The sequence below is a fragment of the Crinia signifera genome, chromosome 8, assembly GCF_055691185.1.
Source record: "Crinia signifera chromosome 8, ASM5569118v1, whole genome shotgun sequence".
Lineage (NCBI taxonomy): Eukaryota > Metazoa > Chordata > Amphibia > Anura > Myobatrachidae > Crinia > Crinia signifera.
The window spans coordinates 54,591,053-54,610,631 of record NC_139224.1 but is presented as its reverse complement, the minus strand read 5'-3'; the positions used below and the strand labels follow the sequence as shown (position 1 = coordinate 54,610,631).

The 19,579-nt window shown below is 46.6% G+C and overlaps 1 protein-coding gene across 5 annotated transcripts in view; it reads right to left on the bottom strand.

Moving 5' to 3' along the window:
- IQSEC1 (IQ motif and Sec7 domain ArfGEF 1) overlaps positions 1–16,163 on the bottom strand; it is a 781,720-nt gene extending 765,557 nt beyond the window's left edge. For 3 of the 5 annotated variants that reach the window (XM_083156420.1, XM_083156422.1, XM_083156429.1), the window contains exon 1: positions 15,369–16,160. In XM_083156420.1, coding sequence (XP_083012546.1) covers positions 15,369–15,619 — 251 coding nt within the window. In that variant the 5' untranslated portion in view covers positions 15,620–16,160. Of the gene's footprint in view, positions 1–15,368 lie in introns of all 5 variants that reach the window. The other 2 variants (XM_083156421.1, XM_083156428.1) reach the window with 2 other exon arrangements.
- Between the last annotated feature and the right edge of the window lie 3,416 nt (positions 16,164–19,579).

The following is a 19,579-nucleotide window of genomic DNA, read 5'->3' as shown; positions in this document are numbered from 1 at the left end:
GGAAAAGGTCGACATGATTCTAGGTCGAAAGGTCATTAGTTCGACAGGTCATTAGTTCGACAAGGTCATTAGTTCGACATTGTCTATGTCGACATTCACAAGGTCGACATGGGGTTTTTTACTGTTTTTTTACCTGAATGTCAACACAGTCGACATGGACACAGTTTAAAGTGCACTGCATCCCCTCGCATCGCTCGCTGCGCTCGCGATGCGTCGGGCACGGTGCCTCGCTACGCTCGGCACACTATTTTATTCTCCCACCACGCCCTAGTGGATGGTAGGGCATGAAATACCGCCTATCGGCACATGTTGGCTCAAAAAACAGTGAAAAACTCCATGTCGACCTTGTGAATGTCGACATAGACAATGTCGAACTAATGACCTTGTCGAACTAATGACCTGTCGAACTAATGACCTTTCGAACTAGAATCATGTCGACCTTTTCCCATGTCGACCTAGAGTCATGTCGACCTTTTAGCATGTCAACCTAATGGATTCGACCTAATGACTGTCGACCATAATGCAGTAGACCAAATGACCGCATCCCCTCTGAATTCTATTATCATGTAGTGTTCAAGTGGTTACTAATACCATTCAGTGAGCTGAGGGAAACCATGGATTTTTTACTTATTCAGAAGTACCCCTCCCTTTCATGCACCTGTGTGGTATTACTAAACTAATTGAGCCACGGCCACTATATTTAGGTCGGGAATTCAATGTTCTGTCTGTTGAAAAGGGGGCGTGTCAGTGAAAACGGTCATGGATTGTTGAAGAACGATTGTGGTTTAAAAGTTGGATCTGTTTTGTCTAATTCCGCCTGTCAGAAACGACAGGGGAAATAGCGCCTGGAAATTATCTTAATTTGTGATTTTCCACATTGTGAATGTATGAATTTTCATATTCTATTTTCAGTTGTAAATATGACCCGAGACTGTGGGAAAATTTACTAAGATCGAATAGGTAAGAATGCACTTATTAGTACCCATTTGATCTAAAATACGGCTGATTTGCCGTATTTATATATGGCAAGCTCAGCCAAATTTGGATGTACGAATAAGTAGACTATCGATAGATGGTGGTCGGCTTATTTACTAACTTTCGTACTACTGAATACAGCTACAAATTCAGCAGAAAATAGGACTGGAAAATACGCCTCATTCAATGAGATCCGTGCAGGCTTCTCTGTGTAAAAATTGAAAAATATATATAACATGTACAGGGGGGGAAATAAAATGAGGTCCCCCTATATTTCAATAACCAGCGCCAGGCTGATTCCGAAAATACGGGGACAAAAGGAGTAGGGTTTCCCCATATTTCGGGAACCAGCACCGAACTCAGACAGCCAGTAGTGTCATGCCACAGCAGGGGGACACTTTTTACAGAAGGTCCCCCAGCCTAAGCATGCGCACTGTGGCTGGTCAGCCCTGGCTGGGTCCCTGGGGGAGTGGGGGCCAATAAAGGGGTCCCCCATTCAGGATTTCCAGCCTGGGCTGAAGCCCAGGGCTGTCCCTCCCACCCCTGCAATTTTCCGAAATACGGGGGGACCCCTACTCCTTTTGCCCCCCCGTATTTTGGAATCCAGGACCTGGCAAAGGCAGAGCCTGGGGCTGTTTATAGAAATACATGGGACCCCATTTGATATTTCAACCTGTATTTCTGCAACCAGGACCGGCTGGTTATGCACGTGGAGGGGCCCATGTCGTTTTTTTTTTTTTTAATTTCCTTATTGTTCTTATTTTTACACAGATAAGCATTACACAAATCTGACTGATCTGTACGATGCTTCATGCTGGCTGACAAATACAAATCACTTCACCATCGCAAAATACGAATCCAGAGAATACAGCAGCTTTGTAAATTAGCTGTATTCTCTGTGCATATTTTTGGTCCGATTAAAGCAGATACTGGTCGTACCCGTTTGTACACGGGATCGGCCATTATTGGCCTTCTTAGTAAATTTCCCCCGTGTATGACTAAGGGGCGAGACCAGTGTTGGAACGGTGCAGTCACACAAAGTATGCCAAGGTATGAGTGCAATGGCAGCCAAGGGCCTGGAGTGGACCTGCATTTGCAGAGTGCAATTAAAATGAGCAACAAAGAATTTCAAACACACCTAAAAGTGGCATGTCCAGGGGAGTAACTAGAACTCTGTGGGCCCAATAGAAATATTTTGAAGAAGCCACCCCAAAAGCTTTTTAACACACTTCTCTGTAGCACACCCCTGAAGTGGACATGTCCAGTGCTGCCCAAGGGGTGTACTTCCTGCTGTTTATCATTTTTAATCTAAGCAATTAGCCAGACATACAGTTCTTGAAACTGCATAACCCCATCAGTTGATGCATATAGCTTATAATAATCCAAGGGACTATTTTACCAATCCCCCTCCATCATGTTCTTATCACTTCCAGCACACACTAACCCCCCCCCCCCCAATAACTCATCAACCCCCACTCAGAATACAATGACATCCATGCAGTGCTCAGCAACCGTCTCCCTCCCATCACATGCTAAACCCCCATCAGCACTCAATTTCGCTCTCTGCATTCATTTACCCCCTCTCAACACTTAGTGCCCCCTCTCTGCATGCACCAACTTCTTATCAACACTCATTGCCTTCTCAACCGACCCCCCTCTCAACACTCATCACCACCCACCAAGTACACACTGCCCCCTGTCTCCATTTTCCCAGCCCCCCCCCCCCCCCAAAAAAAAAAAACTACGGGTGACATTCTATGCTATGCGATTTTCGTTATTTTGCGGTAATTAGACCACAAAATGGCAATATCGCATTTTCCCATTAAATCGTTGATTTAATGGGATGCGCATAGGGGCTGAAATCGCATATTTTGTGCGTTAAGGTCTGGTGAATAAAAATGCGAGATTAATTCGCATTTTTATCGCATCCAGATGTTTGCGCACAGAAAAGTATACAAGTCGCTTATTTAATGCTATGCGCATTTGCACATCGCATTTTTTAAGTGACTAATTTTCGCACTAATTTCAGACCTGGGTCTGTTAGGCGAATTAGCCAGAACCCTGCACAGATCGCAATGTTCCGTGCAGGGTTCTGCTGTAAAAAATAAGACAAATGGTTAAATAAAAAAAAAAACGAGCGCGGGGTCCCCCGCCCGAGTGTAACCAGCCCCGGGCTCACTGAGCCGGTGCTGGTGACATAAAATCAGGGTCCCCGACAAATAGGGGTCCCCTTGATTTTATGAAACCAGCACCGGGCTCAAGGTCCGGCGCTGGTTCCCAAAATACGGGGGACAAAGTGACTAGGGGTCCCCCGTATTTTAAGAACCAGCACCGGACACAACCAGCCAGCAGGGTAATGCCACAGCCGGGGGGAGACTTTTTATACAAGTCCCCCCGGCCAAAGCATTAACCCCCTGGCTGGTAAGCATGGGCAGGGGTCCTGGGGAAGTGGGGACCCCCCCAATGAAGGGGTCCCCCCCCTCCAGGACTTACCAGCCCATGCTGATAGTCCGGGGCTGTCCTCCATGCCCCTGGGCTGTGGGTATGGAGCTGATGCTTTGTGTAAAAAAAAGAATGATAACTATTGTTTTACACTGGCGAACTATGAGTCCCAGCAAGCCTACCCCGCATGCTGGGACTTGGGGAACCACAAGTCCCAGCATGTGGGGCATTAAAGGGCCCGCTGGCACTTGTAGTTCTGCAGTGTAAAAAATAGTGCACAAAATCACGCTGACACCCTGTAAAATAAAACTTTAATACACACAAAACACACACACACTGATACTTACCTACCTTGAGCCCGTAGGTCGGTCCCTGGATCCTGGATTCTTCCTCTGGGGCTCCAGGGCAGAAGAGTCCGGTTCCGGGGCCTTGGTCCTGGTTCCGGGGCTGGTCCTGGGGTTCCGGGGCTCCTGGCGTGAAGAATCCGGGGTCCGGGATCCGTGGTAGTCCAGAGGGGTACCTAAGGAGGAAAATCCAACTCACCTGCTCCCCGGCGGCGACCTCCGGTGACAGCGCTGCTCCAGACTGGTACCCGGCTTGCAGGAGGTTGTCCGGCGCTGAGATGTTTCCTCCTCGCCGTCTCTGAACAGAATGATTTCTCGGCCAATCAGGAGCCGAGAAAGTCGGCTCCTGATTGGCCAGAAATCATTCTGAATATAGACGCCGAGGGAGTAACATCTCAGCTCTGGATGCGCTGAGATGTTACTCCCTCGGCGTCTATATTCAGAATGATTTCTGGCCAATCAGGAGCCGACTTTCTCGGCTCCTGATTGGCCGAGAAATCATTCTGTTCAGAGACGGCGAGGAGGAAACATCTCAGCGCCGGACAACCTCCTGCAAGCCGGGTACCAGTCTGGAGCAGCGCTGTCACCGGAGGTCGCCGCCGGGGAGCAGGTGAGTTGGATTTTCCTCCTTAGGTACCCCTCTGGACTACCACGGATCCCGGACCCCGGATTCTTCACGCCAGGAGCCCCGGAACCCCAGGACCAGCCCCGGAACCAGGACCAAGGCCCCGGAACCGGACTCTTCTGCCCTGGAGCCCCGGAGGAAGAATCCAGGATCCAGGGACCGACCTACGGGTTCAAGGTAGGTAAGTATCAGTGTGTGTGTGTTTTGTGTGTATTAAAGTTTTATTTTACAGGGTGTCAGTGTGATTTTGTGCACTATTTTTTACACTGCAGAACTACAAGTGCCAGCGGGCCCTTTAATGCCCCGCATGCTGGGACTTGTGGTTCCCCAAGTCCCAGCATGCGGGGTAGGCTTGCTGGGACTCATAGTTCGCCAGTGTAAAACAATAGTTATCATTCTTTTTTTTACACAAAGCATCAGCTCCATGCCCACAGCCCAGGGGCATGGAGGACAGCCCCGGACTATCAGCATGGGCTGGTAAGTCCTGGAGGGGGGGGACCCCTTCATTGGGGGGGTCCCCACTTCCCCAGGACCCCTGCCCATGCTGACCAGCCAGGGGGTTAATGCTTTGGCCGGGGGGACTTGTATAAAAAGTCTCCCCCCGGCTGTGGCATTACCCTGCTGGCTGGTTGTGTCCGGTGCTGGTTCTTAAAATACGGGGGACCCCTAGTCACTTTGTCCCCCGTATTTTGGGAACCAGCGCCGGACCTTGAGCCCGGTGCTGGTTTCATAAAATCAAGGGGACCCCTATTTGTCGGGGACCCTGATTTTATGTCACCAGCACCGGCTCAGTGAGCCCGGGGCTGGTTACACTCGGGCGGGGGACCCCGCGCTCGGTTCTTTTTTTTACAACCTTGCGCTGTCCTGCAAATGTGCGATTTTCAGACATGAAAATCGCACATTTTCAGGACTAAAAACAGCGCACCACTTCGCTGCAAATTGCCCCTATTCGCACTTTTCAGCCTCCAATGCGCATCACATTAAATATGCGCATTTAGGCTGAAAAATGCGATTTCAAAATAGGCGATTTGCGGCGATGTGGTGTGCGAATTAAACATGCGCATTTAGCGCATAGCATAGAATGTCACCCTACATTGTTTTAATTCTAATACTACTGGGGTGGGAGCTTTGTTAGATACATGAGGAGAGACACCGCAGCTAAACCAAGTCAGCGTCAACAGATGAACACAAAGCTCCATCTCCAGCATTCACACCACTGTGAGTACCGACGTGTCCTTTGTGCCTGTTGATCTCCCGACTTCTGCAGCCAGAGACTTCTGGGCATAACCTTACCACTTACTCAGATGTAGGGGTGGCCATCATTGCAACTGCAATCGATGGTTGTCATCAATGGCGATAGAGCACCCAGTCTTCGATGGTAGCATACTATGCAATGTATGACAACTATTGGTGGTCCTCCATTTTCTTTGACTGAGTGGCCCGTGGGGCAATCAGAACCAGGGAATGGGGCTTCATGGCTGTCAGGGGTGGAGCTAAACTCTGTGTTCCCAGCCCCTTGGGGGGGGGGGACTATTTGTTTATGCTGTGCCATTGATGGAAGGAAGCCATATGGTTCTCCCGATGGCAAAATTATTCTATATCGGCAATAAACCATCAATGATTATGAGTCCCTACTCAGACACAACCGCATGTACCCACAACACAGATGGAGTCTGCTGGATGCTGCTGTCACATATAGGTGGAGTGCCAGAAGAAGCCAAGTGGTGCGCCCTTCATGCTGGGACTCAGACTCTACCCCTGATGGTGGTCCTGGTCTGTGTTCTATTTGCCAGTTTGACAAGGTGCCCCATAGCAACCATACCTTCTGCACCCATAGTAGTTACGTCATTACCACAATCTGAGGGCATGGTGAGGTGGCGGGACAATGCCTGAAAATAGGGACAGCACTGCTAACACTGGGATGGTTGAGAGGTCCGGAGAAGCCTCCATATAGATTCTAAAGCATGGGTTCTGAACATGTGGCATTCCAGTTGCTATGGAACTATACATTTCAGTTTGAGCATGCCCTAATAGTAAATATGTGGCTAGACATGCTGGGATGTGAATTACCCCAGCAGCTGGAGAGGAGCATGTTGGAAACCCCTGTTGGCTAAGTATTGCGAAATGCATGAATCACTTGGGTACTTATTATTATCAGTTACAGTATGTCCGGCCAATATGGGCCAAATTCAGCATAAATCACTAATTAGAGAAAGCGCAGCGGACAGCGACCAACAAGCTGCCGCCCAGACAGAAAGAAAAACGCTTCTTGTAAAATTGTAAATGCCTCGTAAATAGCAACATACAGTATCCGCAGATCCATTTGCAAAAACGGAACCATAGAACAGGTTTTTCCATCTGCGCCAGTCTAGGACATCCACTAATCTGCTCAAGACCCAGGCTACTCAAGAACCAGAGATCCACCCGACAAACGCCTGGGCGTTTTCACAAACACACCAACAAAACGCCATATTTCCGCCCATAAATGTAGGTTTCCTGTCAATCAAACTGTGGCCACTCTGCGACTTCTATGAGTTTGGATAATTTTCACTAATTGATCCTGCACTACAGATGGAGCGCCTCTTGTTCAGCGCCAGGTCTGGCCAAATCCCCTTTACTGTCGAAAGCTGGCGGAGCGGTGCTCCATCTGACAGGGATGCACGAGAGTCTCTCGGTGGCAGGGAGCAGAATCCCTGCCCGTCTCCGCTTCAGGGAGACGGGCAGGGTTAGTGGTGGGCTGCAGGCACCAAAGGGGGAGCGGCGGTGGGCTCCTACAGAACGGGGCATGCGAGCGTATCGTGTGCGTGCGCCACCTTCCGTCTGATGGCAGCTCCTGTAGATTTGCGATAGAACCCGCCAGGACCCGCTCTGATGAGAGGGGCTTCATCTATTTGCAAATTCTCTGATTAGCAATCCATGCTAAATTATGTGTTGTCATTTTCTTAATGTTTTGTGGATGGATGCAGAGACTACTCCTGCCTGCAGTCTCATTTCAACAAGAAGCAGTTCAAGTGTGGCAGATGCATCTGTTCTATTTTTTACAAATGTCACTGTCTACTCTAGTAAATTTATAAGACTTATTTTTGCAATATATATCTTGTATATATCTTGTATTTAAATAAAAAATGTAGCCATGCACTCCTTTGTTAGTTACAATTGCGCCAACAAAGGGATGTGATGTCACAGTACAGCGTTCCTCCTTTGGTTTTGTACTTTTACAGTGTCTAAATGATCTCTAATGATGTGTCCAGGTTTCCATAGCAGCCCCAATGCAGCAGTTCTTAGGACACATCACAGCCTATGGCGAGCCGTACATTTCACAACATGGGGGTTATTCTAGTTCATTCTTTCTGACAAAATCCTTCTTAGATGGACAAAACCATGTGCACTGCGGGTGGGGCAGATGTAACTTGTGCAGAGAGTGTTAGATTTGGGTTGGGTTTTTCTTCAAAGTGAGATCTATATTGCAGTGTAAAATAAAGCAGTCAGTATTTTCCCTGCACAGAAACAAAATAACTCACCCAAATCTAATTCTATCTGCACATGTTACATCTGCCCCCCTGCAGTGCCCATGGTTTTGTCCATCTAAGAAGGATTTTGTCAGAAAGAATGAACTAGAATAAACCCCAATGCTACATTTTCCCACAGTATCAAAACTGTTTTCATAAACTGCTTCTCCCTAGCACGTGCTTTGTTTTTGTTTTGTTTTTTCATGAAACGATCTGGGAGGAAACCGAAGTGTAATATCTTAATGGTATACCCGGGAAAGCTGAGTTCCCTTCCATAAATATCACAGATTAATTATCATCCCAAGACCAAATCCACTTAGAGGATTTCAGAGACTTGGCTCCAGCAGCCTCAGGCCACAAGCTATGAAACAAAGCAAAAGATATCTGCTATTATTACACACTGCATAATAAACTACGCCAAACTATTGGATTGAAAAATTCTCTATTCATTATTTAAAGTAGAAAACACTGTTAAAAATATTGATGTAACGCTCATTTTAGTTTCTTATAAATGTTTCTTCAAGGAATATAATCATATCGTTTCAAATTTTGATAACCTAGTAGTTATAACCCATGTATAACACAAGAAGTATCCAGTAAATAATAGACATAAACCACAAAGAAAGTTAATTCTGTGACATGCAGTGCCAAAGCGTAATACTACACAGATAGTGTACATGCTGAGCATTACACCAGCCCACTCCACTGTAATTTAGTCCTATCAAAATATAAAAAGCTACTATGTATTACTATGTACAGTAATGTCATGTATAATATATATATATATATATGCTATAAACTATTAAGTTAGGTAAATGATCATTTTACAATCTATGTCCACTGTGCTGTTTGTTAAGCTTGCTCAGCTTGGACAGTTAGCATGGGGGGGGGGGGGGGGTGTGCTTCTATGAGCAGGCACAATGTGAGTGATAGATTTGCAGCATTGCTGTACAGAAAGTACTGAAATGTAGAGTCATGCTGTACAGTGGCATGGTCAATCGCAGCAGAATTATAGCAGATGACTGTATGGCTAAGATGGGGCAAGGAGATGACAGGGCACCATCAATAGGCCACTTTCCCTGAGCTGTTTGTGACACATTAGCATTGTGCACTAATGCTGCAGTGTGCAAGCTCAGAGGGAGCTCAAGATACAATGACAAGAGGGGGGTGGGCATGGAGGTGAGCATGGCATTGTAAAGGCATGGCATGATGGGAAAATCGCTGAGCTGACAATCACTCAGTACATACACACTGAGCGATTTACGCCTTTTAATCGATTTTCCCAGTGGTGGATGGCTTTCCATAGCAGAACGCTATGGAAAGCCATCCGCCCCGTTGCCCATCTGCTGGTAATACCAGCAGAAGAGCGGTTGAGATGATGAGGGGGCTGATCACCGGGCCATACACACTGGGCGTCTATTGAGCTGAAATGGTTAAACTGAGCTGATTTCAGCTCAAAATTGTCCAGTGTGTATGGGCTCAAGTCCCTACTCAAAATATACTATGGGCCTTGCAATCCACAGTCCTAGTATCTCATACCAAGTTGCCACTGAGCAGGATGTACCACAAATCAATGTATTTCACCTGTATGGATTCTACAGTATATCAACATGTAAATTATTTGGCAGTTCTATAAACCATAATTAAAACATTTTATGAGCTGAAGCTTAAAGGCCCATACACACTGGGCAAGTTTCAGCTGAAAGCCGCTCAAAACAGCAAGTTTGAGCGGCTTTCAGCTCAAAGCCGCCCAGTATGTATGCCCCGGTGATGAATGGTGAGCACTACTGAGTACTCGTGCATCATCGCCGGGAAAGCCGTTCATCTGCTGGTAATACATGAGCGGCTTTGAGGACGGCTTTGCATAGCGCCGTCCCCTGTTGACCACGCCGGGCAGGGGAAAGCCACTCAGTGTGTATGGACATTAACTGCAGCTGGTGGGACACACCAGTGGCGTGACTATAGTCCCGCAGCCCCCGCGGTGGCGGGGAGGCGCTGAGGGTATGTGGGCGCCGGGGGGGCTGCGGGACGATAGTTACTCACTGGTTGCCTTCTGCCGCCGGTGGTTTTATTTGCACCGGGTCCCAGCTCTCCCGGCAGCCGCAGCGCTTCTAATACAAAAAGGTGACACTTGGAAAATGGCTGCCCCCATACCGCAGACAGTTTTTCGTCTGCAGTATGGGGGCAGCCATTTTCCAAGTGTCACTATTTCATTAGCAGCAGTAAACGGGAGAGCCGCCTGGGACCCGGCGCAGACAGATGCGGCCACGCCGGCCAGAGGTAACACACACAAACACGTCACACATACATACAAACACACACACAAACACAACCCCCCCCCCGCCGTACCCCGGCTCCCCTCCGCTCCGTTTTTTCTTACCGGGGGGGGGGCGCATTGTCGGCAGGGGGGCGCAGAAAATCTAGTTACGCCGCTGAGACACACATTGCATACAGTATATCAGATGTAGACCACTGTCAAAACCTGTGTCTATTAACTGTATTTACATATGATAGGGATTACAGAATGTAAACAATATTAAATCTGCATCAGTGAGATTCTGAACAGCTACTGAAATATGTAGCTTTAAGCCCCATACAACACTATAGGATATAGTAAAAGATATTGCTCAGAAAGGGCTTTCTATATCTGCTAGTGTTTACTAGACTTTCATACTTCTGACAATTTTTATATGTTAAAAATATCAGCAAAAAAAAAAAAAAAAAACAAGCAAGTAGATCTGATATATTTTGGTCCTGAACCATTGTCCATAACTTCATAAAATGAATACAATAAAAATTGCAGGGGCCCTAAACAGAGTCTGTTAAGTGCGGGTATCCACAGCCCACTACCTTTTAATTGTATATCTAATTAATTTTGTATGTATTCATTTTCTGAAGTTATTTATATAGCACACAAATATAACACTGTGCTTTACAGAGAACATCTGTATACATCATGCCCGGTGCCAGCATCGCTATCAGTATATATTTCCAGTGACATCACCAGTACACGCTAATGGGGCATACAAACAGGGCAATTAAAGCCCCATTTCCAATCTGACTAAATTGCTTAGAAATGAAGCACGTATTGCCCCATGTGTATGGGCCCTGGCAGCAGCCATGCACTGTCAATATCGCTGGACTAGATGTATACTGCATGCAGTATAAAGCCCTGTACACACAGGGCAACCCCTCACTTTTGCTTAGCGACACGCTTAAGCCCGATCGCTCAGCACACATTGTGGATGTCCCACAATGCTTTGTTCTGAGCGATCATGCTGAGAGGGGCTTTGTCTATTTTATTAGTCAAAGCCCCACGATCTAGGGCAGTGGTTCCCAACCCTGGTCCTCAAGTACGCCCAACAGTGCACGTTTTCCAGGTCACCCGGCAGGTGCACTCATTATTCAGTCACATTTTAAAAGATCACAGGTGGAGCTTATTATTTTGCCTGTGATTCTGTGTGGAGACCTGGAAAACGTGCACTGTTGGGGGTATTTGAGGACCAGGGTTGGGAACCACTGATCTAGGGGAACACAGTGCAAGCACTGGCTTTCCCTGCGGGCGGTAGCGACGCATGGGACAACGCATCACCATCACCGCAAGACATATACATGGAGCGTTCCGTGCTCCATTTCTATGCAATCTAGTCAGATCACTTAGAAAGGGGGCAGAAATCACCCCATGTGTTTGCCCCTAAAGTCTAGTCATCGCCAGTGTTCCGTCACCAGAGAACACTGGCTGTGACAGATCTCTCAGTACACAGCACTGGTGTATTGCTGTTTGTAGAGCGATCTGTGCTGAGCCATCTGCATCACTGTTCACCAGCCCCATATGTATCAACATCAATAATACCTTTTAGCTTTTTTTTGGATTGTGGGTGGAAGTCCATGCAAACACAGGAAGAACATACAAACACCACAAATATAGGGACGTGGTTGGAATCTAAACCCAGTGCTATGAGTCAGCAAAGTGAAGAAAGAACCAAAATTGCAAACATAAAAAGAGATGCTGTTCTCTTTCAGCAATCACCTTGTGACACGTATAATGTACGTTCCACCCAACTTGGACACTGGATATGGCAATTTAATAGAGGATTAAATAAGAAATGTCCTAACAAAAAGCCATTATGTTACAATGTAGAGTATAAGCTGTACTCTGAGGTTCTTACTGCAGGTATATCAGACCACATAATGAAATGTAATATTCACCAGTGATGAATAAAGTATATGCCACCTAGATGGTCTATAAATGTCAGATACTCTGGAAATAGTACTTTACAGTATGTTAAGCAGTCATACTGTATATACATTCTGAATACCAATCAATCCATAAATAGGACATCAAAGAACAATTCAGTATAGTTCAGATTTCTTTCATTGTGAATCTCACTAAAGTGAGTACGTATTATTCTGCGGAATGACAGGAATTGTATTTGACACTGCCTCTGACATTCTCTTACGTCACGTAGCTATGTTTGTACATTTACTAATCTAATTACTCCGTACTGTATGAAAAACAAAACCCCATTACTGTATGTGGAATTCCAAGTTTGGACCATAATACAATGCATACACAAACTGTCAATATTGCTTGTATATTATGAAAGAATGGAATTGTAAAAGGACAACAAAACAACTCTCCATAACAATCACAGCAAAACACACTGATATGTGGTATCTCGTAGATGCATGGTACCCAGAATAATTCAGTTAACTAATCCTATGCATGGGAACAACCCACAGATGCTTCCATGCAGGTCTGCATAGGTCCCATGGGTGTGGTATGCGCCTCCGACAGCGGGGATCCTGACAGTATTCCGAGACGTCGGAATCCTGACTGCCAGTGCTCCGACAGGGGGGCCCCATTGCAGGCTCACCACAGGTTCTATTCTACCTCTATGGGGGTAGTGGACCACATGGAGAATAGCCCCTGTGTGTTGGTATCCACCCTGCCGGAGCACCGGCAGTCAGGATCCCAACCTCGGTATACTGACTGTCGGGATCCCCACTGTCCTAGCGTCATCCGGCACCTGGTCCCATTTGGGTGAATTGCACTCAAACTGCCTACATGAGAACACTCCCACATGACATGTTCTAGACTACCTGGTCACAAGCATTGATACAGCCAGAGTGGGTTCCATTCTGCTGTCTTACATTTACATGGGATCAATTCCTGAGCAGGAGCAGATACAATCCATGCTAGATAACGTACAAAAAGGCATAATTTCACTTTGCATCAGCCCCTATTCCCTGTAAGAGACCAGATCCAGTCATTCCCCAATGTCCAAACATACTTATCGCATATGGTATGAGTACACCAAGTAGTTTATCAGTCAATAAGGTGCCACTTGTACAGCCACAAAAGGCATAGAAAAACAACACTTAATACATGATACTGAACAAAGGTATATTCCAATACAGAGAGAGAGAAATATTGAGATATATGTTTTTTTGAGCATAATATTTCTTCATAAATTAGCTATGTCTCTGCCAATAGCATCCACTGACTTTAATGAAACAGTGCCATTAATGGCCAAATGATAATCAATTTTGTAAGAAGTTTGCTTTAATAATTGCGTTTTGCGAAGACATTTAGAAATAGTGAATGTTATATTTAGCTATTACTGGGGCAGATGTAGTAAGCCTGGAGAAGACATAAAAATCAAAGGTGATACTGCACCAACCATGCAGCTCCTAACAGTCATTATTTAAACCCAGCCTGTACCTTGACAGTTAGGAGATGATTGGCTGCTGCATTATCACCTTAAGGGCCCCATACATCAGCAATCACAATTTATGGATTTCCAGATCCAGGGATTTTTTGGCCAGATAAATGGATTTTACAATCTATCTGACTTTGCCCACACATTACAGATTTATTTCAGTGATCGGCAGATTTTTCCATCTAAAGATTGCATCTTCATATCTGGAAATTGCCCAATCGATTGTCATTTCAGCTGTTCATAATGTAAGTAGATGAAGAAGACGAATTGGGAATGCCCACACATATAAAAAAGATCTGCAGATAATACCAGATTATGAAACATGTTTAAAAACCTGATTAAGCAATCGATTGGCGATTTTGATTGGGACTGCGAAAAGGGGGAGCCCACACATCTAAAATTAATTGTGGCAATCATCTCCATATCTGAAAATTGTCACAATTAATTGCTGATGTATGGGGCCCTTTAGATTTTATCCTTTCTCCAGGCTTAATACATCTGCCACTGTGAGATAACTCCTGACTACTACTGTCAGGAAGAGGGGTCACCTTAGGACCATTATTGGATGCTTCATGAAACCTCCAACCAACAAGCCCTCTGTCCATTGTGCCCTGCCACCAACAACACTCTCATTTGTAATATATTCTGGTAATCACACCTGATTGTGCTTATTATATATGATCTCTTTAGTAACATGAAGGCAGGCTCCTGGAACCAGGAATCTCTGGCCCATGAACACTCCCACTATGTATTTACTACTATTACATGTAGGGGTATGTGGGTGGTTCTGTAAGGTGAGTGACCCAGGAGAGATACAACAAACAAATAGATTGTTTCTATAATCTCCCAATTTCCGTGTGACTCCTGTCACTGCTCTTTTACATTTTATTCAATGCTATCTAAAAACATCCACCAGTATCTATGCATATGTACAAACACGACACTGTAATGTTATATACTGTGGGTCATACAAATCACACAAATAATGCTCTGATTGTGTGACACTGTTGTAAGAAACACAAATACTGTACATTAATAAGAAACATCTCCTATATTACTTGTGTAACACACATACATTACATGTGTGTCACTGATACATGCAGTATATAACACACTGATACATTACATGTGTGACACTGATATATTACATGTATAACACACTGATACTTTACATGTGTACATTACATGTGTGACACTGATATATTACATGTATAACACTGATATATTACATGCGTAACACACAGATCTCACATGTACTGTATAACACACTGATACCCTAGCTACATGCATAACACTGATACATTACATGTGTAACACACAGATATGTCACATGTACTGTATAACACACTGCTACCCTAGCTACATGCGTAACACTGATACATTACATGCGTAACACACTGATACAGAATGTCACATGTAGAACACACCGATACGCTAGCTACATATGTACTGTACCACACATCACATATAACAAGCTCCTAGCACAATATGAGCACATATGATTAGTATCCCAGCAATAGACACTTAGGTGTACAGAGCACACTAATGGACACACCTGTCACCACCTGATTCTCCCTCTATTCTGCCCCCTGGTGGCAGATAGGCTAATCACAGCACAGGAGTCTGCGTTATCAGCAACAGGTGTCACAGCACCCCCTATCGCTGCCCCCCTGCACAGCATGCCAGCAGGTGCTGGTGGAATGGCACGGAGAGGTGAGAGGGGGGGATTGAGGGTGTATGGGGCACTCACCTGTCGTTCTCCCGGATAGGGCCGAGGCAGGGGGCCCCGGGGGGCGGCTGGTGCAGCCTGCAGGCGGCCAGGTGGCGGTGGTGCTCCTCCTGCAGGCTGCTCTTCTCGCTGTACAGGGTGAGCACCTGTTCCTCCAGCTCGCCTATGCGCTTCCTCTGCTTCTCCAGCAGCCCCTGCTGGGTCTCGATGATCTTGTTCAGCTCCTGGAGGTATTCCGCTGCCCGGCACGGGCTCTCTTCGGGGGGCTCCATGGCGGGACCTCTATCGTCCCCTCATACCTGTCAGCGGCAAGTTCTCTGTCAGTGCCCGGCCAGTGTGCCAGCAGTGCCCGGCTAGTGTGAGTCCGGCGGGCGGGTGTGCGGTGCAGCGGTTCCAGTTACTGAGCGCCCCGATACCGGCAGGGATACGGTGTCTCCGCCATTGCAGTGCTCGGACCGGGAGAGTGACCGCAGAGCGCCGCCTGTGCCCCGGGCAGTGCGGGGGGAGGACGCGGGGCTGCTGCGCACCTGGAAGCCACACTCTGCGGGCGGCGGTGGCGGCACTGGGGTCCTGTCACTGGGACGGAGCTGCTGTCAGTGACTGAGAGCTGCTGGCTGAGGAATGGGACGTCACTGGGAGCCGCTTGCGGTGGTGGCTGAGAACCGCAGATGAAGGCTGGGATGTGACTGGGAGCCGCTGGGATCCTGTCCCCGGGATGATGGAGCTAAGGGCTGGGCTCATTAGCTGGGGGCTGGGAGAGGAGGAAGGAGGGAGAGAGCTGTGCGGCTGCTGCTGGGAGACGGGGACAGGGGACGTTGCTGCTGCTGCTGCTGCTGTTTGGCGGCGGGGACTATGGGCAGCGTGTATGTGACACACAGGCGGGCGGCAGGTGAGCACCCAGCACGGGCGGCATACAACCGCCCCAGGCAGTGACCGGGGACTGGGAGTCAGGACTGGGTGTGTATGTGCACTTTATTAGTCAGACAGAGGCAGGACGGAGCGGTACCGGGACATGGCACACATACATACATACATACACACACACACACACACACACACATACATACATACAGCTGCCTGCGTGTCTCCCGTAATACGCGCGCAGCAGCAGTGAGCACTGTGTGACCCGGGCATGTCGCTGCATGTGGGTGAGGGCAGCATAGCCAACCATCAGCATGAACATGGCTATTCATGTGAGGGCACCTGCATAGCAGGTGCAGTTCACCTGGCCCCTGAGGACCAAGGGGCCCACTGCTACCCCTGTCACCCACTGCCTCTCCCTGTAACCCTCTGTCTCTCCCCTGCCTCTCAGTCTGTAACCCTTTTCCTATCCCTGTCACCCACTGCAGTGTTGCATATTAAAAACTTGGGTTGGCGTGGAATTATATTTTTGTACCTGATCTCACCACCCACAAGTTCTGCTACTGGGCTACAACATATATCAAGATGCACATCTGTTTTACATGCAGGAAATGCCTCTGCTAACTAACCTTTTTACACCAAAAATCCAAGCCAGGTCCTATCCAGGATTTACCAATGCAGTGCCTACCCTCAGTGTAGACAGAGGATCCAGGATTTACAATGCAGTGCCTACCTGCAGTGTAGACAGAGGTGGCGCTTGATGATGAAATAATCTCCAAGCGTCAGAACCACAGTCACCCCCGATCGCCGCACTGGGGGCAAGCTAAGGTAAGGTAAGCTGCTGGGCTGCCCCCAGCCCCCGTGCACCCCCCCCCCAGCCCCTGTCTGCGAGGTGAATGGATGCAGCACACAGGCATCCCATTCACCTCCTCCCTGTCTCCACTGCTCTCTGCAGAGGACAGCAGCGGAGGCTGTGTGTGCCCCCCGCCCAACCTCCATGTTGACCGCATGACCCCGCTGCGGTCTGGAGATTGCGCTTCCCCATTGATGTAATCGGGAGCCGGGTCGAATGACCCGACGTACCCATTTACACAGCCCTCTACCCAGGTCCTAGACGTGCTGAACCCAGGTCAGGACCTGGGTAGAAGTCCTGTGTAAATGGACACGGGTTGACCCATTTACACCGCCGCTGACCCAGGGTTTTGCGGCGGGGTATTAGGGGACCATTTATATATGACCAGGGTCTGATAATAGCGCCCAGCATCAGATTACGGAATGTAATCACTTAGGTGAATGTATCATCCGGCGTATGCAGGGACAGGGGCTTCCAAAGGGACCATACCTGCGATGCGCTAAATGCAGTGACAGGGCTTTTGTGCATGCGCAGTCAACCCCAGCCGCCCAGCAAAGCAGCCATTTGTTAGTACATTTGAAAATGCAGCATTTCTGGCAGATGGTTCCCAGGGAACCATGATAAAACTACACCAAAAACCAACAATCTGCAACAGGCTACTGCTATCTGGAGATGTCAGTAGCTGCAGGGACTGATATAGGGAATGCTTCGCATTACGGATATTGGTAAACCTGGCAGCAGAGCATCCCCAATATGAAAAATGCAGCTATGGGCGGGAATAGAGGGATTGCAGCAGTAATCAGAGTTTTTGGGGAAATAGCGCCAATTAGGGTTGGCCCTCTGTGGTTTTCCATCAGTGGTACCTTTGAAGTCAGAGTAAAGCCAGTGGCTTCAGTGACACAGAGCAGGGAGGCAGATTTTATATGGGGGGAGGGGGTGCTCTGTAGCCCAAACGTAAAATCCACCATTGACTACATGTGAAGCACTTGCATTGGCTCATTCATTTGGTAGTTGCTTATGTCTTTAAAGCAGATCTAATCCATTCCATTTACATCTGGCCATTAGTCTCCTACATTGTGTTTAATACCCTTTAACACCTCTGTAACGTAAGAGATAATAGTTTCTTATGGACCCTGTTTGTTGTGCTGTATATGGGATGATCTGTATTATTTATATGGTTATGTAATACACTATAACAGTGGTTCCTAAACTGGGTGCCCAGGGTTGGTGGTCAAGGAACAATTCAAATTATGGGAACCACTGCACTATAAAAAGATGATGAAATACTAAAAGAACATCAATGTGAGGCGTGTTGTGGTAATTAGCCGGTGGCGCAGAAACATGATACACCTTAATATATTGAAATCTCTGCCATCTGGTAAATGCTGCCTTTGTGATCCTTGTTTTTATAAGAATCATTTGTGGCACAGCAATATTAAAGTGCTTAAAGCAACGCAACCAAACAAAAATAAATAAATACTCCGGTTACAATGTACCTGTTACTACCTACAGGAAAATAACAAGCACGTATATGAAAATGTATTTCAGACTCCTTTGGGAAGTTTCTGTAACATTCCTTAATACAAGCTCTTCTTGGATTATCAGCTGATGTAGGAGTAACTGCACTTTGATGTTGAGGAGAGCATTTTAATGACTCTTGGGTGCCTGTTTCTGCTTACTATGTACATATCACATGGCATGCCAGCGGTTTACTGATTTACACGTGACCTATTGCCATATAATTGAGGTGACATGATGAGATGCAAGGGATATCCTTTGAGATTTGAAGTGATGCTGCAATTTCACTAGCAGTGTTTCTAGGCTAATAAAGTGGTAGAGTTGTGACTTAAAAGCCACTAATTGTGTTTAAACATCTTTAAAAAAAAAATGTAAAGATTTATTAACCTATGTTTTCAATTCTATCAAGATTTTCAAAACCGTTAATAAAAGCACTGTCCATAAACACCATTGTATAAACCAGAAGTGTATTTACCTTCTTTATGAGGCAAAGACACAATTGTAGTGTGGTTCTCCCGCAGCCGGATCCGGCACATTGCAGTGAACGCAGCTGACCAGATCTAATCATAGAAATCATTGATCTTTATGGTAATCACACTGTCAATACACACTGTCGTGTTTTATTTAAGTGCCAGATATATATATTGAAGACTTCTTCCTGCACTTGAAAAAGAGATAAGTATTGACAGTATGTTTAATAAAGAGCACAGATCACAGAGCAGCCAGAACCCATAACTGGAGTGCCAATGTCACCTTATCCTTACCAATTTCCATATAATGCTTTTGTTGTTTCTCATCTGACAATATGTGGGGAGGTCCGTAATCTTGGGATTTTTGCTCTCATCATACAGTTGTGAAAGAATGTACTGTATAAAAACAGTGGGATTTTGCGTTACTGCAAGTAAAAGTTACTATTCTAATTATTCATATATATATATTTATTATAGGTTTTGCAGACAAAAACAAATGGGAGTGTATATATTAAAGGTGCTTAAACAAT